At 44.2% G+C, this 21,754-nt stretch overlaps 1 protein-coding gene across 1 annotated transcript; it reads right to left on the reverse strand.

Annotated features, from left to right (window-relative positions):
• Positions 1-7,759: 7,759 nt before the first annotated feature.
• Positions 7,760-16,477, reverse strand: LOC309363158 (transmembrane protein 238-like; the record flags this gene model as incomplete). The annotated part of the gene is made up of 2 exons (XM_081899240.1): positions 7,760-8,351; positions 15,524-16,477. The coding sequence occupies one exon, from the start codon at positions 16,475-16,477 to the stop codon at positions 15,959-15,961; it is 519 nt and encodes a 172-aa protein (XP_081755366.1). The 3' UTR covers positions 7,760-8,351; positions 15,524-15,958.
• Positions 16,478-21,754: the final 5,277 nt, after the last annotated feature.

Below are 21,754 nucleotides of genomic sequence, written 5' to 3' on the forward strand. Positions count from 1 at the left end.
GCAAGACTGGCCCGTACAGGCAGGGGTACCTTTACCTTTTTTACCTGACATTTTTTTAATATCATGCAGCATGTGCCTTCATTTGTAGGGATTCAGGCAAACAGCAGGGACAAATGGAACGCACTGATGGAGAACATGTGTCTCTTTAAGCCATACTATAAAAAAAAAAACAGCTTGGTCTCTAACCCTTTCTTGAAACATGCTCTGCAGGTATGGCAAGAGTAGAATAAAATCTACTGTACAATCACTATTAGCCCCTATAATTGTCCATCCTTTGTTCTGTGGAACTGATAAAATTCTGTAATGTAAACCCTGGGAGTCTTAAATGCCTCTGTAGGTTGAGGTACCTATCCAGTGGGTTAACCTCATCCTCAAACTGAAAAAAGAGTAAAAAAAACCAAACCCACCATGGTTTGAACTGCATCAAATTTTACGTTTCAGCAATAATGCCCTTAACTGAAATGGAAAATTCATTAACAGAATATTCTTCAAGTCTAAAAAACATCAACCCCAGTTTCTTCAATCTACAGGATATTTATAAATTTAACATCACAACTCAAAATGATTCTTTTTTTCTTTTAAAAAAAGTTTTTCTTAACAGATTTAAATACAACCCTTTCAGATGCATAGTGGAATGCTCTGTGGAGTAAAAAGGCACTGAAATCTGTTTCTGCAGGCATCTGTGGAAACACTCTGAAAGTGAGTTATAGATAGAACCTTACACCTGTCTTATAGAGCAGCACCAACAAAATACTGAGCAAACAATGCTGGAGAGGCTGTACTAACCTTTTTGTTATGTACTGAAGTTCTCACCCTGGGCCAGCAGGGGGGTACTGTAGATAGTTTTCACTCAGGTCCACATATGCAAATAGGGGATTGAAAGTGACGTTCAGTGATTGGATAGTTACAGAAAGTGGTTACTGTTGCGCTGTAGTGGAGCTCTATATAAGCAGGCTGGCTGAACCCTTCAGTTCAGCTCAGTTCTGGCCTGTGAATAAACAAGAACTGTTTGAAGAATTGCTGTGTCATCTGATATGTTCACCCACAACTTAACACTTTTGTCACATGTGGCAGAATTGGTCTGAAATTAATCAATTTTGGCAAAAAGTATTTGAAGGCACTGGCAAAATAGTAGGATGTAAGCTTCCATGTTCTCCCCTCAGTTGGTTTTGTTATCCCTGTTTGATAATCAAAATGTTGGTATTCCTTACAAGGACTTAGTAATATTTTCAATGGTGTCAGCTCATCAGCTGATAAGTAAACTAGTTCAGGATTAACATTATCTAATTGGTACACAAACTTTTGGCAAATTGCTTTATCCAAAAAGTAAATGGGGAGACTGAATGCTGAAAGGGAAAGGGGTGGGGAGACGACTTTGACAATGATTGGTTTTGTTTTATTACGTATGTTAACAGATCTAGCCATTCTGTGATTCTTCAACCAACGTATGGCGACACTCTTTAAATTAATATACCAGACTTCATAGTGAATACTGTTGCAGCTGGTGTGCTGTGATTCTGCTTTACATAAGTAAGTGCTCACCTACCCTTCTGCTTGTCTGAGTGGTTTTCTGCTTGTTCTATGCTTTCTAGGGATGGGTCCACCCCCGGGTGCAGGGCATCTGTGCTGCCCCAGGTGCCCGATCGGCTTGCTCTGCCACAGTGTGGAAAATCCGCTTTTCAGCACTAAATCACAGCCAATGTCAATCCGGAGAAAACCCAACAGTAGGTTTTCCTGGTGGAAAGCAGTGGGACAAGCAAAAGTGTGGATGAGCACTTAGTGTTTCTTATTTTATGTTCAGAACTACATTTAGGTGAAATATTTGCGGTGGGGGGGGAGTTGAGGCACAGGCATAAGGTGGTTAATAATGTTTATCTCTATATGATGGAAAGCTTCACCTTGCTGGTTTTTGCAGATCGACCTGCTGTTAAAGGTACAAGAGCAGCCCAGGCAGGGGTTTTTTCCCCTGGTCAGTAGAGTAACCATAAAACTATAACACACAGTCAAGGAACTGCATTGTGTTTGCAGTTCCATAATGTTTGTCAGCTGTTTTGCTCCATCCATTTAAAGGCACACTGTTGAAAATCAATATTTAATCATATAGTGGTTGTGAAATGATAATATAACTGGGTGCAGCCATTTGTCTTCAAAACCTATGCTCTTTTTAAAAACAAGTGGGTTAATAACAGGAGCATGGGAAATGGCCTTATGGAAAATCAGACCATTGAACCGTGTGACTTAGCAGTTCTCCAGTGTTTCAGGCAAAGAGGTCTTCGCCAACCTTATCTGGATGGAGCCTGAGACCTACCACTGATCCACACAATCCTTCCCCCAAACCGCCCCCCCCCCCGCTGCTGTTCAAGAGTTCAAATGCTTGTCACTCTTCATGTCCACCAGTGTCACAGGACTAATTGCAAGAAAATCAAATCATCCAGTTAAAATGTCTGCCTGATAAATCAAACCCCTTACTGTTCAGAACATGGATGCGACACTGTCTCTGTTCAGAGATTTTGCAATATACATTTCGGTACACCCATTTTTTTCTGGCAGGGCTGGTGTATCAGGCAGAAATTCAACAAGTTAAGCATTTCTCAACACTGCATCTCCATCTGCTGTTGGGGGAATCTTTGCCTGTCAAAGTGTGCTGCTAATAAAAGCAGAAAAACAACAACGACCTTATTCCTGCCCGCCTCCTCTTTGTCTGTCCTTCTGTAAATTCCTTCCATCTCTTCCCTTCTCACTTTTGCAGCCCTTAATTTTTTTAATTCAATATTTTCCATTGGAGAAAGCAGCATGATGCTGAAATGGTGGGTGTTTATTTTTAGACACCCCAGTGGTTTACTTTTGGTTTAGCAAGCTGCCTCACTTGCTCCACGTCTGCTAAGTGTCAGGCGTAATAAAAACCTTATCTGCTTGTGACGTCAAGCTATGAATCATGCCAAACGTAACGGTATCAGCCATATGGCCAGATGAACCTCCCGCCAGATCGTTCTCCTCTTTTCCTCTCCTCTCTGGATAATGAGTGTGACTAACATTCCTCAGCAGCAAAAGCCCAGCCCTAATCCAGTTAGCTTTGCCATTTGTCAGTCTTCCAGGGTAACTCCTTTTGGCCATCGATAGGCTACCCAGTAACTGCCCTGCTTGCTGAGGACATGCAGAGGCCTCCAGGTTAGCTCCCCAGCTCAGAAAACTAACCATTTTTACTGAATGTTTACGATTCCAGTGATGCACCATTCCCAGGGCTATTTATAAACCACACTTGCAGGAGTCACATTTGGCCCTACGGCCAAAAAAGAGTTCCCATCACTGTGATGACTGGCTGGCAAGACAACCTGTTCTGGAGCACACATGTTATGTGAAGAAACAGAGCAGGCACAATAGTGTTGAAGAGTGAGGATCCCAGCTCTGTAGGAGGCAATCCTTACAGGCTTTCATGGCAAGCTAGAGAAAATATGGGTGCAAAGAAACAGAGAACCCTGGTGTCCCGAGTCTCTCTCAGGAGGGGGGCAGATTTAGACTCTGGACTGAATGCTCTTAAAGGGACCCATCAGTTGGTAACAGGTTTCACATCACTTCAAAATGTGGTGGGCAAGCTCCGCTGTGTTTAGTGAACTTGCTTCTCATTCTGCTGCCCTGAGCCTGATGGCTTCACTTGTTCCTCTTCCTTCACACCCAAACTCTTGAGAACTGATTCTCAGTACTATGCTGTGGTATGTGTGTGTGAATGTGGCAAGTACCCAGGCAGGATTGATGAGTAGAGTTCGCAGCAAGATAATCATCCTGCCAGGTGAAAGAACCAGCCCTTAGGGAAGGCATACACAATCAGCTGCACCCATGCCCTTCTGCTATTCACGCACATGCCATAGTCACATGGGATAGCAGCATCATTAGCAAGTGACCCCAATGCCAGGTGCATATGAAAGGGAGCCTTAAATACCTCAGATGAGGAACTTGCTTCCTAATCCCAATTTCCCTTTAAGTTTTTCAATAATGTGGATCATCACACACTAAATGCAATCTGTCTTCTTAAGGCAGGGATTTATGCCTTTGTTTACAAATCTTTTTGAAGTGCTATTAGTGCATTGGGTTATCACTATTGTTACTGTAGTTGTTGTTTTATGAACCTTTGTGACAAGCTAAAACTAGAACCTGACAGGCATGCAGGACTTGGAAACTGCGAACACTTCCCTTGCCAGGAGAGTGTTTCTAAAAGAGTAATAAGGGTAATAAACTATGAAAGAAAAACGAAGGCTTTTTATAATTCCTAAAAAGAGAAACAAAACTGAAATGAACTTTGAAACAAAAACAAAAGCACTTCTTTAAATGGAATAGGACGTTCCCTGGCCAGGAAGAGATGTCAGAGCTGCTCAGCCAGTCTCTGGTTGCTGTTGGGTTTTTTAGCTTATATTTTACAGGGTAAGTTCTGGGCTAAATCCAAAGCATTGGGTCTTCACTTTAGAGCCTGGGTTCAGGCTTCATGAGGGGAAATCTTCCTCCATATATACCTCTCCATCCTTCGAAGTCCAGTAACAAGATGTGTTGTGGACTCCACTCTTCTGAGATTATCCTCAGTAGTTACTACAGGGTGTATTCCTCCCCCAAGTGGTTGTATTTGAATTATTTACCATAAGAAAGATGAGGGAATCTGGTCTGTTTTCTTGAGAGACCTTCCTGTATAAGTAGACGATTGATCTTCAAGCATTAAGCATGCTAAGAGCAGATGATGCATGTTTGCTATTGAGTTATTATTATTTATTATAGAGATGTGAAAGTTTTTTTTTCCAGCTCTAGAGCCACATTCCCTTATAAGCAATCTTCTGGGTGTCACAAGCCCTTTGCCATGCGGGGTGTGTGTGTGTGTGTGTGTGTGTGTGTAGAGTGGTACCTCGGGTTAAGAACTTAATTTATTCTGGAGGTCTGTTCTTAACCTGATGTACCACTTTAGCTAATGGGGCCTCCCGCTGCCGCCATGCGATTTCTGTTCTCATCCTGAAGCAAAATTCTTAACCTGAGGTACTATTTCTGGGTTAGCTTAGTCTGTAACCTGAAGCGTCTGTAACCTGAAGCATCTTTAACCCAAGGTACCACTGCATGTGCAAAAGCAGTGACAGATGTGACTCCACCTTTTGTAGGCTGCAATTTAGTCAGGCAAAAATTGGAGGCCTGTACAGATGCCTCTCTGCATTCAGGCAACAGTCCCAGGACACATTTCAACCAGGCAAAAGCACCCAAGGAGAATGCAGACCTGGGCTGGTGAGGGGTTTGGGGCCTGGTGAGAATCCTGTCGGCCAGAGAGAGAGAGAGAGAAAGTCCTGGAGGGTTGCATTCAGCTCCTGGGCCTGAGGTCTTCCATCCCAGATTAATTGTTGTAACTGCATTTTTCTGTTTTTTTAAAACATTCTTCTCTGCCTTGAGAATGCATATAAATCGGAAACCATCAGACAGACAATAAATTCTGGATTAATAAATCATCTGCTCTTACTGTTTTTTCCCTTACTTCATGCGCACCTTCTTTTGTCTGTAGGAGGACAGAGGGTTTGTTTTTTTAAAACCAACAAGCATTTACCACACTCTTTCATTCCTTCTTCCTCCCATCCTCTCAACATCCCTATGGCTTAGTGAATCATTCCTGTTTCATAGGCTAAGGAACTATGCCTAAAAAATTGGCTTTGAGGCCAAGCTGAGATTACACTTTGTACTCATGCACAGAAATTACAACAATCAGTCTTGTGATTTCTAGAACAAAACAAATGCCCCGAAACATATCCTGAAGAAGGATTTATGGCACTGGTGGTATGAGGGATCAAGAATCTGGAGAAAACATGTCACCTACTCATGAATTCCTGAGTTATGCTGGAACTCATAGAACCCCATAGGATCCTTTGGAATGCTGTGACAGTCTCTCATTTGACGCTGAAATGCCTGGTTGATGTTTTCTTAATGTGTGGAAGCAGATAGGAGTGGTGAATCATGTGGAAGACTCACATCAGCCTCACTAGTGGTAGCGAGGTGCAAAACTGACATGGAAACAGGGCCGGCTCTACCATTAGGCAGAGTGAGGCAGCCTATTTTTAGGACCCACCCTGTTTTTTGGGATTGCAGTTTGTTTAAAACTGTTTTCAATGTTGTGTTCTAAATTGTTGTAACCAACCTTGGGACTGTGATTTCTATGCATAACCTGCAATCCACCAACCGCAGCCAGGTGCAAACACGCTTTAGTATGAAGGAATAGGGTGCCTCTGAGCACTTGCTCACTCCAGGAATTTGTTTTCAGGGCTAGAACTAAGGCTGCATACACACCACATATTTAAAGCACTTGACTTCCCCAAAGAACCCTGTGGACTGCAGTTTCTGAAGGGTTCTGGGAATTGCAGCTCTGTGAGGAGCAAACTACAGTTCCCAGGATTTTAGTGAAAGGCTATTTTCTTTAAATTTAAGATATAAATGCAGCCCAGCTCCAGTTTTGTCACACAAAAACCCACTCCTAGTTCTCCCCACTGCAACAAGCTTTCTTCATCTCAGCAGCTTGAGAATAAAACCCTTTTTGCTACTATTGAGGAATAATTGGGAGTCAGAATCCTTGCTGAACTATGGAAATCATTCGGAGAGCTCACATTTGATCCCATTCTACCTTCTCCTAACCTCTGATTTTTATTGATTCACTGATCATGCTTTTATTCTCAGAGCGGGATAAGAGATGCTTGTTTGGCCTCAAGTGCCAAAATAGCTCAACCAGGCTTGGGTACTATGCAACTTCAGCCGGGGGTGTTATGCAGGGAAGGGAAGGCAGCAAAATGTTTTGGGTCAGGCCTGGGCGTGACAGCTATGTACTTGCATGTAACATATAAACAGCCTTACCAAGTCAGTGAATATAGATCAAGTCAGACATAGTGATGCAGCCAAAATTTAAGCACTTTTATGCCCATTTGGTTTTAATGGGTGATCTTTAAATTATATATAAGCTCCACTGAAGTAAATGGGGCTTAAAATTGCTTACCTTTGGCTGAATCCTGCCCATAATGTCTTTGTCGGCAGTAGCCAGTTCCTGATACTAACCCAAATAATGTTGAACCATCAGGCAAGATGTCTGGAAATATTCATCTCCCACCACAGGATTTCAGTTTTGAACAAGTGTCAGGACTCCCTGGTGCTTTGGGCTCACACAATCAATGAATTTTAGGAAGAATCATAGAATTGTAGAGTTGGAAGGAAACTTGAGGATCATTTAGTTGATTTTGATTTTGGCTTATGAAACTAGGAAATGCCTTTGATCTTCTCATTATATCTATGTCGTGTGGGTTGTTAATAATGCTAGATAACACATGAGAAAGGGGTTTTAAATCAATAACCATTTTAACTGGTGTTCAGTTAATGCTGCCAAATCTCAAATGAATCCATTTCCTGCAATTATTGTTATCATGGTGGAATGTGATTCAGGTGACTCACCCTTAACACAGGGCCACAAGTGTGGTCCTATAATTCACATTATGTATAAATTGAAGCAGAATGGGGGGGGGGTGCGTGGAAAACAGGTCCTAAGTGCTATGTGCGCAGAGCTACTGAAACTGTAATAGATAAAGGACAATGCAAGTAATTTCTGTGGAGTTATAGAGAACAAATGGAGACAAGAAAACCCAAGAGCCTAATCTGAAAACCTGCTCTTGGAGGAAGGGCAGGTTGAGCTCTGCAACTTCACTTCTGAATCATAAAGCACAGCACACAAACCCATGTCAGGATAGCCAAATAGACCATACAAAAAAATCAGCCATGGTACATTTTTCTTTTTAAATAAATCAATATTTATTATAAAAAATCTCCGCAGTCCTCACTTTTCTTGTAAACAAGTACACATTTGCACAAATTAACCATACCTAAAGCTTCTTAGAGAAGAGGGTCCAAAAGGAACATCTGCTTGTTTGCATAGCTTAACTGTGGATCAGCAATGGTCTTAACATATTTCTTTTTACTAAGCAAGCCTTACAGGGCAGAGAAGCCATCAGTGAGTACTGAAGAAAACACAGTACAAGACCGGGCTGTGCCTATGAAAATCCACCACAAAGATTCAGTAGCAAAAGTCCCTTCCGCAGTTCAAAGGGCAGCTTGACTCCATTGTGAAGGTAAGTTCTCAAGTCTTTGCAGGGGACTGTGCAAAGAGCATTCAAAGAGCTGGCAGTACAATACTTTGGCACAGAAGTCTTTTGGGGAAAAAAAAACACAATCCACACATCCAAGGCTGATGTACATAAAACGAGGCTCTTCCACCAGGTCTGGCACAGGAGGGTGTCCCACCAATCAATGGCAATATGGCACACTCTGGATTGGCATATAGATGGCGGCAGACCCATGCTGACCTAGGAGGAGAAAGAAGAAAGCATCACTGGCTGACATCATGCCCATTTCAAGAATGCATAGGAAATCTAAGAAAGCTGAGCACAAGTTCGGTCAGGGTCTAGCAGGGGAGAATTCAGCCTATTATTATTATTATTATTATTATTATTATTATTATTATTATTATTATTATTATTATTTTAAAAGAAGATGGAACAGGTTGTTTGTGTTGCTTGCCCAGAGCAGGGTGGAGAGAAGCTGCCACCACTGATGCTTCAGTAAACAGTCTCAGGAAGAAGACCCCAAGGCTTGGTTTGTTTTTCTTGCTTCTCTGCCTGCCTTGAGCTGTGTGCATCTGGAGTTGGCGTAAGCTGCCTAATCCCCAAAGGGAGTAATAGAATCCAAAAGGTACAAGCGAGAGAAATTTATCCCACCCTAGGTTGAAAGTATGAGAGCAATAGTTTCTAGACAGACAACCCCAAATATTTACACCACCTTCAATTGTTGACTCTTACCTTGGACAGGTAAAAAGCGCACACACCAACGATTTGGTTTCTATCTCCACCCCCTGCATGCCTTAAAGCAGGACCGAGGAACCTGTGGACTTTCAGGTGTTGTTGAATTTCAACTCCCATCAGCCCCAACTAGCTCGGCCAATGGCCATTATGAAAATGGTAAGAGTTCAATGAATGGAGGGTCACAGGCTCCCCATGCCTGCCTTAAAAGACTTGGCGTTGTGTGCTTATTTATTTATAAAAGTACAGTGGTACCTCGGGTTACATACGCTTCAGGTTACATTCACGTCAGGCTACAGACTCAGCTAACCCAGAAATAGTACCTCGGGTTAAGAACTTTGCTTCAGGATGAGAACAGAAATCGTGCTCCAGCGGCGTGGCAGCAGCAGGAGGCCCCATTAGCTAAAGTGGTGCTTCACGTTAAGAACAGTTTCAGGTTAAGTACGGACCTCCGGAATGAATTAAGTACTTAACCTGAGGTACCACTGTATTTATATACAGCAAAAATAACAAAAGGGGTTTACAACTCTAAAAGGATTTAAAAAAAAATACGTACAATAAAAGCACATGAAAATTAAAAACAATTTTAAAAGAAAAAATCAAAACAAGCATCAATACAGTAAACCACTGTGGGAGAAGAACTCTTCATTGCCTGCATAGAGCTGGAGGAATAGAAAATTTTTTAGAAGGCATTTAAAGGTAGGCACAGAAGGCACCTGCTGAATCTCTATTAGCAGAGTGTTCCACAGGTTTGGTCTGATGACACTCAAGGCTTGATTTCTTGTTGTTGTCAAATGTTGTTAAAACGGCCCAGAAACAGCATAAAGCAAGTTCAGCTCTCTGCCAGAGAATCCTAGGAGGAACTTAAACTTCAAGGAATAAGGAGGCAGCAGTTTAATTAAGGAGGTAGTTTAATTCACCAGATAGCCAACCTGGCAAAAAGCTTATCCGTATCTATGTACCTTCCTTTCAGTGAAAGGGTGTTACCTCAGTGCTGCACTTTATACCAGAGCTGAGAAAGCTTTCCTGATACTGCATTGATGGAGAGCAAACAGTCTTGATTAATTTTTTTTCTGGGGGGGGGCAGCAGGGGGAGGGAGAAAATGATTAAAGGAAGTCCCGTTGCGTCGTTCTGGTTGTGGAGGGCCCACGGTGTGCCCAAGTTCCTCAAATTATAGATGGTCTGCTGTGCCTGTGATGAAGATGAAAAGTCTCCCTCTACTAATAGTGAGTGTCAAAGATGAGGTTGGGATCATTTGCAGAGAACTCTGATAACACAGGAGAAAGATTGGCACGTGATTCCCTATTGCACCAGGGCTTCTTAGGCTAATGTTTCAACATCAAGTTTAACTCCAAAAAGCAATGGTTGAAACATTAAAGTTTCCCATTTAGGGGTAGATCTCATCCAAGTGGAACCATTTCAAGCTCACATAAATGCGTGGGGAGAGACTCAAATGTTAAGCAAGCATGGAAAAATATGTTGCCTATGCTCCCCCTAAAAATCTGTTTAGCCCCCTGGTGTTTTTCTTGCTGTAAGAGTTTCTTCCCATTTTTTTTTGAGCCCACTTGGGAGGAACAAAGCTGGAGCAAAGCAATTTGGGGCTGGAAGTCCAGGCAGAGAGTAGATTCGGCTCCTCCATATCATGCATGCTGCTCTTTAAATCATCACACTTTATATGAATTCAGCAGAAACCTGAATTCTAACATGTCTGTCACTGTGGTGTCTACTCTGGATGCATGTAGTATTTTGTTACATTCTACACAACCTCTGGGGACCCCGGAGCGGAAGCAAAGAGCTTTGTGCTTTTCAGGGGGATTTTTAAAAAATGGTTGTTTGGAGAACATTACATGCTGCTCAAGGGACAGCGGTCGTGCTCTGTCTAAGTGCTTTTATTCTATTATGTAATTGCAATAGGGTAGTGAAGCAAATGGACAAACACAGCATGGAGCACCCAAGGGACAACTATATCCAGGCCCAATTGAAGCAAAAGTCTCAGCAGCAGACTGGCGTCATCAAAGCAGGGGCATGAAAAAGCATTTACCAGCATGATTCCATATCAAGTGTTGAAATCAGCACTGAAATTTGCAATAGATGTCTCTTGAAACTGTACAATTTCCTCTATCGCTTTGAAGATACTTTATACAAAGGGGACCTTGTTGTGTGTTTCTATGAGGTGGGATGAAGGAAGATCAAAGATTTGTCTTTTTCGAAGGTATACACAATCAGGCTGTAGTCACTCAAATATATCAAGCCAAGAAGGTGGTTCAAAGTCTGTCTTTTATACAAGTCATGCCATGAGAGACCTGCACCTGTATGAGAACCAAGCATAATTTTTGTAGGCATTGAGGCCTAGCAAGTGCAAACCTGAAACACATTTCGTGGAACAATGAAAAGATAAATAATTATTGGAAAGGAATACCAGAATGAAGGAATCTGAGTGTTCTACGTGTTCTTTTGAAGAAGAAAACACACCAGGAGAACTTTGCACTTGTCATTGGAACGTGACAGTGAAAGTATGTGGAGATATACAATATCTCCACATACATATACAAGCTGTGTGACACAGGCTATTTACTATGTCATTTTCTCCAGTGAGTTTTAAATAGTAAACACTTTAAAATGTAATATGCAGATTGGAATCTATGAATAGCATTGCAAATGTTTTTGTTTTTGCATCAGTTTCCTGACATGTGAACTGAATCAGAAACATGATCCTACACTGAAGTGCAGGCCAGCCCCAGCCATACACCACACGTCAAAGAATGCTGGAAGAAAACAGGTTTTGAAGTGGCTCAGAATATAGGCAGACAAGCTGACTTGGCGTGTGTCAGAGGCATTCATCAAAGCAGTGGAGGAAGCATGACTTATGCACTTCCTCCGTTGCCACTTCTTGGACTCGCATAAAGGAAGGACAAGTGCACACTGTTCCTGCAAGAGGGTGGGAGGAACATCTGCCCCCACCCCTCATATAAGAGTCAAAATTGACGGACTTGTCTATTGCCACTTTAGGTGACCATTCACCTGGGTGATCAACCTAGATGGCTTTAAAAGGGGGCTGGACAAATTCAGGGACAATAAAGCTATTGGTCATGATGGCCATGCTCTGCCTCCATGGACAGAGACAGTAATGCTTCCCAGTACCAGTTGCTGGAAGCCACATCAAGGGTGGGTGCTCTTGGACTCAGGTCCCACAGGCATCTGGTTGGCTGCTGTCACAACAGGTTGCTGGACTATGTGGGCCGTTGGTCTGATCTAGCAAGCTCTGTTTCTCAAAGAGTTGGCTAGAACCTGCCAGTGGGCTTCAGGCCACCATTTCAGGTAGGCCTCAATGCCACAGCCTGCCCAGCAACTTCTCACTTGTCTGCCTCACATTTAAGCTGCGTCGTAGTCATTTGGTACCAGCGACTCTCTTCATGAGGATAATCCAGGGAAGTGGGGGAAAAGAAACTGGCACTTGTGGGGTTTTTTTGAAGGGGGGAAAGATGGGAGGAATGAGGAACAGGTTGAATATTGGACAGGAGAAGAAATTACAGAAGATGAGTAAATATAATTTGAGAAGCATGTGTGGGGGGAAGGGGAAAATGTAAAAGGACCAGCAAATTCTTCCTAAAATGGGGAGGCTGAGTTATAGCACCCCCAAAGCAAATATCTGTACTGCACTTAGCTTGAGGAAAGGCGAGTTATGGAACTTCTGCCACAAGAAAAATAGTGTCAAAGAATTTAGCCATTTCCAAAGGTGGATTAGATACAGTAGAAGAAGACATCATGAACCGCCACCCGATTATGCCAAACTGCCCCTGTATCGGCCGCCATTTTGTGACTGGTGAGCCTCAGTAGTTTTCAGCCATCTCAAGTGAGCATGGGAGCAGAAACTTTGGGGACACCTAACCTAGGAGACTGTGAGTAATGAAAAGAGGGGGTGGTTACAACAAAGGCTCTCATGTGTTTTTCTTCTGAGTATAATGACTAAGCTCCACAATGAATTCTGCCTTGTCCAGAATAGAGAGCTAAAGAGGGATTATATACTAATGCATTTCATGTACACAAGACACAGAAAACATGAAAAAGTCATGAAAAACCACTCATTTCTAGGACAATTGCTTAGGGATTTCTTTGCCACAGGTAAAAAACACACAAACAAACTGAAATTATACTGTACTGAAAGAGCGCTTGAAACAGCATGGGAAATGGAATCAGTGGCTCAGACTGGGGGGGGGGGGACAGAGAGAGAATGAATGCTTTTAATGTACGGTACTCAAACATGAAGTGGAATGGAAGTAAGAAGGGAGACCAGGATTTCATCCAATGCTGAGAAAGGGCAATAACAACGCAGTGACTCCCTTGCAAAACATGTCCAGTGTTTTACCTCTGGGGTGGTACTTGAGAACAGGTGCCTATCTATGGATCACAAGTGATAGGAGTGACTCATATAACCAGGGACGCGGACTTATAAAAAATATTGGGGGGGCCCGGGAAAGCTCATGAATAATAAATAAGCTCATGAATATGCAAATAAAGTGACGCCGCCTCCTCGTGAGCAAATATGGGAGAGCGTGCTGCGCCTATTAATCAGCTCCAAAGGAAATTGGGTGGAGCTTTTGCTCGGGAGGGAGGGCAGGAGGCATGCAGCCCGCCCCTCCCTGTGCATTTTGGGCTGGGGGAGGGGCGGCGATGGCGCTCTGCTGGAGGGGCGCTGGAGATTATTGGGGGGGCAGAGCCCCCCCAAACGAATTTTTGAGGGGGCTCGGGCCCCCTCAAGCCCCATGGAGTCGGCGCCTATGCATATAACCACAGACCTTTTTTAAAAGAAAGAAAGAAAAGAAAGGAAAAAAGAAGAACATAAAAGAAAGAGAAATACAGTGGTACCTTGGGTTAAGTACTTAATTCGTTCCAGAGGTCTGTTCTTAACCTGAAACTGTTTTTAATCTGAAGCACCACTTTAGCTAATGGGACCTCCTGCTGCTGCCGCACCGCTGGAGCACGGTTTCTGTTCTCATCCTGGAGCAAAGTTCTTAACCTGAGGTACTACTATTTCTAGGTTAGCAGAGTCTGTAACCTGAAGCGTATGTAACCCAAGGTACCACTGTATGATGGATACAAGTTGAATGCACAGCATTGTAAGTCCACTAAAGACTACGGAGCAGATTCCGTGCTGTCAAAAAGTCAAGCCCATTTAGATTTCAGCAGCTTCCCAAAAATAAGTTTATGCTCTAAACATGGTTAAATAACTAAATACTGTGTGAAAGTTTCCATGCAATTAAAAAAATCCAGAATTATTCGTAAAACAGATTTTTTTCTAATTGAGAGTTAAATTGGTAATCTTGTCTTTTCCATAAAAATGGCCTGAATGGTTTCTGAGACCTTCAAATTAGGCATCTGACACCATGGACACCAGCCATCTTCTTAGTCTCAGGATATACTTCCAGAAGGCCAGGGGTCATTAACATGACAGTTGCTTGAGCCAAAACACTCAAGTGTGACATCAGCCATCTCAATCAACACTCAGCTGGGGAACAGGCAAGGCAAGAACATGTTGTTCAGAAGCAGGAAACCGCTGCCTTTGGGAAGCAAACCATTTGCAACACACAGCGAAAAGGGCTTAGGGTTTTCTCCCCAGAGGCAATGGAATCTTTCATGCACAGAAAGAGAGTTTAAGTTACTTTGCAGAAGAATTAGCTGTGTCATCCAGTTGGGACTTATAGGCATGTAGAGTGCTAGACAAGTCCAGAAACATTCAGCAGGAATGAGGTGCACAAAGCAGGAAAGGGAACAAAGTTACTATAGCAGGGGATCAGACTTTTTTTTGTGTGTGTTGCAATCTCCCAGCCACGCACCTTACTGTCATAGACATTTGTGTTTCAGTCCCATGTGTTTTGCACACATTAGCACCTATTGCTACCTGCTTCACAGCTTGTGATAATAAAGGACACGAGTGGAGATCTAGACAGGAAAGGGAGCCCTTTCCCTATTGAGAAGGGAGATCCTGTGTGGTTCAATGATGAAGAGTGCTGGACTACCAATGGGGGGAACCAGATATAAGCCGCCGCTCAGCCATGAAACTCCCTGGAAGAGCGTGGGCAAGTCACTATCCCTCAGTCCTAACCTACCTCTTAGGATTGTTATGAGTATAAAATGAAGGGGACGGAGAGGAAGGAAATTTAGGATATAAATACAATAGACAATGGACTGCAAAGTACAAAGCAAATGAGATCCTATACATCCACAAGACTTCCAGGAGTCATGTTGAGAAGTGCTGTCACACTTACAAAGCTAAGCAGAGTCTGGTATGTTTTCAAACTGGATGGGAGACCATGTGTTGAGATTCCTACATTGCAGGGACTAGAATGACCCTTCTATGATTTCATGACAGCTACAGCCTACAGCAGCTAAAAGCCAGCCAGGAATCACCTACAGATGAGCACAGCAGGCCTTTCCTCAGTCATGTTTTGAACATAGAGCAGCCTCCTCCGACTGGTACTGTCCAGATGTTTTTGCCTACTGTTTCTCATCAGCCTCAGCTGGCACAGCTGGGCTTTTCTTCTCTTACAAAGACCATCAATAAGGCTTTGCTGGTGTTAGGCTTGAACGCGCTGGGCATGATGTGGCTCCAGCCTGCCCAAAGTCATGCCTTTTCTTAATACTCTCAAGAATGTTTAAGGGGCAAACTGCAAATACTCACCGTGGAAGGAAAGGCAGTCGACACACGCTCAGCAGGGCCATTTATTGCTTTGTTTCTGGGCTACAAGAGGGTCGCTGCTTGAGCTCAGCTTAAGGTCTTCCTAAGCTTAAGAAGTACGAAACTGCTTGAGCAATGAAGGAACGGGCCCACGATTTGGCACCACAGTCATTACTATTGGGAAGAGAGGTGCTGGGGCTCAGCGTGTCCGGCAGCTGTGCGCCCCACGTCCTACAAGTCACATATCATTTAATTCCATATATATAAAAAGCGAAGCGAGGCAGTTACACCGCGAAGTGCGGAGGGAGAGACCTGTCTATCCCAGGGGATTTCCGCCCACGTGCCTTTTTTTCCATCCTTCCTTTGGCGCGGGTTAAAGAAAGGTCCATGGCCGCGAGGACGGACGAAGGAAGGGCAGGTTCCCCGGGAGGCAGCGCTTCACACCAGCCGCTCCTGCGTCCTCGCGGGCCCCTGCTCGAGCGGCGCAGCCGGGCGGAGGCAGCTGAGCTCCAGGGGCCCGGCGGCTCCCGCTCCCGCCGCCGCGCCTCGCGTGGCCTTCGCGGGAAGGCCGGAGCCAAGAGGCGCGCAGGGCGCAGGCGCCGGCCGGCGGCGCTGCGAGAGGCGCTCGGAGAGCTTGGCGGCCAGGCGCAGGAGGCTCTGCCGGCGACGGGGCTGGGTCGTGCCTGCGGCGGCGGCGGCATCGGCGGCGGGGCGCACCCCGATCTGGAGCTCTTCGGCGGGCACCCCGCGCAGGTTCCCCGAATACCAAAAGAGCCAGCAGAGCAGCGACAGGGCGAGCAGCAGCGACCCAGTCAACACCAGGAAATCCTCCAAGGGGATCCCGTCCACCATCGGCCGCCCCACGGCGCCCGCCAGCACCAGCGCCAAGCCGGCCCCGTCCAGCACCAGCGCGGCCACGAGGAAGACCGCGCAGTGCCCGCAGCGAGCGTGGCCCATGCCCGCACTGGCGCGGCGCCGGCGGGCAGGCGGCAGCCAAAGTCCGCCGAGGGCCACGCCCGCTCAGGTGCCGCCGGAGGGGCCACGCCCCCTCACCTGCCCGGCGGCACCGGAGGAGGCTCAATTGCAGCGGGGACCGCGCCGTCCCCGGGGGCAGATGAGAGAATAGACCCCAAGCGAGCGGTTCGGCTGCGCGCGGCCAAGAATTACCCCACAGCCGACGGCTGTCCGTCGCAGCCTGTCACCGATTGCTCCCATAAACCGCGCAATCTCGCCGGATTTGGATCTCGCCCTTCGGTTCAAGGACTGCCTTAGCGGTATCGCGGTGCGCTTAATAATCATCATAAAAATCTCTGGTGCCGTCGCACTTGGAATATCGTGCGCCTATTTGGTGACCCCATTTCACCCTCACGCCACCTGCACGGGTGTAGTAGCCAAGCAAACTGCCCCCCTAAATCAAGTAAATAAGTAAAAATACTTAACTAACTCACCAAACTCGTCGCAGATAGGTTGATTCTGCCCACCCCACCCCACCCCAATGTAAATCCTGCCCCTTCCCACCTAAATCCTGACTACGCTATGCCCACGTGCTGAAGAGCTGGAAAGGGTACAGGAAAGACCAAGCAAAATGACCAGGGGATTGGAGCAACTCTCACAAGAGTTTGTGGGCGTTGGGGTATAGAACAATTGCCAGGAAATTGTGGGAAATCATGTTTGCCACCTTGGAGGGATAGGTGTGATATAAATGTAATAAATAAAGGCTGTGTGGATGCTTCATGGCACTCTGGTCCTTTGCTGCCGCTGTAACTATAGAAATAACTGGGCAACAGCAACTATTGCCTTATGCCCTGCTCAAATGCATCTGGTTGACCACCTTAATAGCAGGTCTGTTCTTCTGTTATTATTTTCTTAGGGAGCTCAGGTGGCATATATGAAGTTTCTCCTTTGTCCGACAAATAGCAATAAATCCCAAATCATTCTGTCAAAGCCAGATTCGAAGCCAAGTAAACGACAGCCCAGATTTGAATCTTCGAAATCTCTTTTATTCTTTTTCAACAAAAGTGTGGGTAAGGTTGGAAAGAAACAAGGAGCAAGCAAATCCATGCTTTTCTCATTCTTTGCCTGATCATTTTGATGCTGAAAACAAAAGGCTGATGGAAGGGTGTGAGCAGGTAAAGAAGCCCCTCCCACATTGTTTTACACACAGCCTCAAGAGCTCACCTGCCAGAAACCTCACACACACCTCAATTTATTTACTGACCCATGCTGCCTACACAGGCTCACACCCTTGCTGTACTCCATGTCCATTCATTGATGTAGAATGACTTCTCTCTCTGCAAAGAGAGATGAGCATCACTTTGGTCCTCCCTAAACATTCAGCTACAGGGTTCTGAAAAAAGCATCTCTTTGTCATACTTTAACTGCCCGTGTTATGAGTCAAATGAAAGGTGTTGAAAAATAAGTAACTTAAGCTAATGCATCTTCAATGCTTGCTTTCTTTGTCATTTTCAAGCTTTTCAGTGAATCAAGTCACTTACTGCTTGGAGACTCTAAGAGCCTTGGTGCATCTCATTTTAAAATTTACATTTGTCATATTTCTAGCAGTGAAATTCAAGACACAAAAGCTGTTGAGCTTTTTTGACATATGGCAAGCCTAACATATTTATTCTCCCCTGCCTCCTTGAATATATCAGGATTGGGGCTGGATTGGGAGTTTCATAGCAACTCTGAGGAAGTGTTTCATTGAGGCTGCAGCAGGCAAAGGGAGACTCCTCTGCACCCACAGCCCCAGTCCCAATTCTCCTTATTGTGGCTGATATTTAGATAACCAGGTGCAGTCAGACTGTTAAGGTCACATCTGCATGGGCCCTAAGACCTCAAGCCTCTCAGATCCTTTGCTAATGGATCAACAGAGCCAGCTATGCCATAGCAGATTGTGAGGAAGAGAAGTACCGTATTTTTCCGTGTATAACACGCTCCCATGTATAAGACTACCCCCCTTTTTAACATTTCTTAGTAAAAAAACCTCTAGTCTTATACACGGAAAAGTACAGTAATTCCTCTGTTTCTGTAAAACAACAAGGGAAACACCCTGTTTTTCAGTAACATTGTGGTTGTGAAAACCAATTGGCATTATGTGTACAGTGGCATCTCGGGTTACATACACTTAGAAAATAATTCTTTTCTCGGAAATGACCGGCAGGATCCGAGATCAGGGAGAAGAGTCAGTGGAAGAAGACTGGAAGAAATTTAAAGACTATTTACAGAAACATTGCAAAATTAATGAATTTTAGAATAATGTTGGATTGGAACTAAGTGGTTTCTAGCTGTAATGGGTTAAAAGAGTATGAAAACAATGGGTTTATACAAGTAAAAAATTAAGATTGTAATAATTTAAAAATAAGATTTGGGTAGCGTAAAGAGGGAAAGAAATTGCTGAATTAATAATTTGATTTGGAATACAAAAAAGGGAGGTATGAGGAGGTCCGAGAAACAAGTAAATGAAAAATAATGTGATGGAAAGATTGATTGCTTTTAACAATTTTTATTTTGTATTTTGTATTTTTTTATTTTTTGTAATGTAAAAACCTTAATAAAAATTTTATATATATAAAAAAATAATTCTTTTCTTTCTTTGGAATGGTGAGAGAGACTTTTTTTTAAAGTGTGGTTGTTGAAACCAACCAACATAAATTAGCCTGAGTACTAGCCAGACTTTACAGTATATACCTGTGTATTTTTTATATTTAAAAAGATAGATTACCTATTAATATGCTGATGAATACCGTAATTGCCCCCTACCCTTCAACTTTGTGGGCTTCCTTGTATTTCAAAAAGTGGAAGCATCTTGGGTAATGTTCATTTCTGTCAAACTGTTTAAGGCTGACTCTAACCAGATGCCACTGGAAAACACAGGAGAAAGCCTGTTTGGTTGACACCCCCTTGCCCAGATTCCAGACAGAAGAGGCTTGTGTGCAAACAGATAAGATGGGAGAAGTGTTGCTGACAAGTTGAACCCCTGACCCCAGGCTTAGAACGACAAAGCAAGGTTAGGTTCACCCAGGGCACTGGTGGCTTCCAACGACTGCCTTGATAAGTGCTTCGCAGAGCTGGTTTGTGTTTTGCCAGAAAGCACACTGACAAATTTCCTCTGTGTTGTTTTCAGCTGAAATATGATCTTCTTGTGTGACTCCATCTCTTACCCTGCTGCCACGTTTACCAGAAGTGTCTGTATGTGTGTCCAGTGTGACTAGTTCTGTCAAACACAATCCCCTCTCCTACCTTCACGGCTGTTTTCTACCTCAGGGCCCTGGGCTATAGCCTGCCCCGGCATTTAGCTGGGAAACACGAAGAACGAGCTTGAAGAACGAGCTTTTCCGGGGGCTATTAAGCTTACTTTGAAGTAAATGGAGAGAGGAAATTACCCAAGCCTTCTGCTGGTTTTAAGCAACAATCAGATTTGGGACTCTGGCACAGAAAGGGCTTTTATTATAATATAAATGCTTCCTGTGCATCCCAGTGTAACTCAAGGCAAGGCTGCACACAAAACAGAAAGAGGGTTTGTTTTTCTGGATAGTGCCAAGGGGCAGCTTCAGGAATGGGTCCATGGAAGAGCTGGAAGGGTGAGTTGGGCACATGGGACTTAGTTCTCTGCTGGTATGACTTATATAAGTGAGCCTAGCCAAATGCCAAAAACAGTATTGATCTGAGGGTCTATTTACAAATTTTGTATCTTCCAGTTACAAGCCAAATAAAGACTAAGACAAAGGCTGTGGGAACATTTCTGAAGATATTTGATCACCTCCCCCATATCTTCTCCGTGACCACAAGAAGCACGTGACTCTAACTAAATACAGTGGTACCTCTGGTTACGTACTTAATTCGTTCTGGAGGTCCGTTCTTAACCTGAAACAGTTCTTAACCTGAGACACCATTTAGCTAATGGGGCCTCCCACTGCTGCCGTGCGATTTCTGTTCTCAACCTGAAGCAAAGTTCTTAACCTGAGGTACTATTTCTGGATTAGCGAAGTCTGTAACATGAAGCGTATGTAACCCGAGGTACCACTGTACTCCAAATTTTAGGAATAACAAGTGGGGTACTAGGGAATGAGGACCACCCCCCAAAGCTTAGTGCCACTCTTTTGAAATGGGAGGTGTCATGCTAATGACATCATGAGACAAATATAAAGCTTGATAACAAGCGGTACTAAGGTCACTGTGTCAGGGTTATGGGGGCATTTGCTACTAGTTTGGTTCTGTAGAGCAGATCACACTACAGTGGTACCTCTGGTTAAGAACTTAATTCATTCTGGAGGTCTGTTCTTAACCTGAAACTGGTTTTAACCTGAGGTACCACTTTAGCTAATGGGGCCTCCCTCCCGCTGCCGCCATGCCACTGGAGCACAATTTCTGTTCTCATCCTGAAGCAAAGTTCATAACCCAAGGTACTATTTCTGGGTTAGTGGAGTCTGTAACCTGAAGCATCTGTAACCCGAGGTACCACTGTATAAAGTAGCAGTGATGACTGATCTTTGGCCCTCTAGGTGTTGTTGGACTTCAGCTCTGATCATCCCTGACTATTGGCCATGGTGACTTGGGCTGACTGGAGCTGGAGTCCAGAAACATCTAGCAGGGCTGAAGGCCAGCCTTTCTCACCCTACAAAATCCAGTTACCTATGTACACAGGGATGTAAGAGAGGAGCCAAGCAGCCCTTTCCATATGGACACCAAGAGAACAAAGTTCATTAGTAAAGGATTTATTAGTAGTCAGGTTCTCAAAACAAACACTGCAGCAGATACAAAACAATATTTTTTTCAGCAGGAGCACCAAATGAAAGAGGTTTAATGGGGAAAGTACATTAAGGGTTTTATGGCTCCAGTTGGAAGTGAAAATTAGAAGAGTCTCCATTTGGGAGTGGACAAGAGATCAGTGCACTGCAATGTATGCCACTTCCCGTTGCCCAGACATAAGCTTGTAAATTCAATCTCTGCAGCAATGGCAACTTTGCTTGAAACAGGGCATGGTATGGTGGTTTTTTAGAGTCTCGGACTCTAAATCACTACTCAGCCATGAAGCTCACACCTTGGGCAAGTGAATATCTCTCAGCCTAACCCACCTCATGGGGTGGTTGTGAGGATGATTTGGGTGAGAGAAGGAATGTTCTGCTCCTTGGATAAAAATGGGCAGGATAAAAAATGCAGATCAATCATTCAACTTTGTCCAGCTGTGTTTCTGTTCTGAGAGTTGTATACTAAGCTTCTATACCTGCTCAAGAG

The sequence above is a fragment of the Podarcis melisellensis genome (genome assembly GCF_964234715.1).
Source record: "Podarcis melisellensis genome assembly, chromosome: 2".
Taxonomy (NCBI): Eukaryota; Metazoa; Chordata; class Lepidosauria; order Squamata; family Lacertidae; genus Podarcis; species Podarcis melisellensis.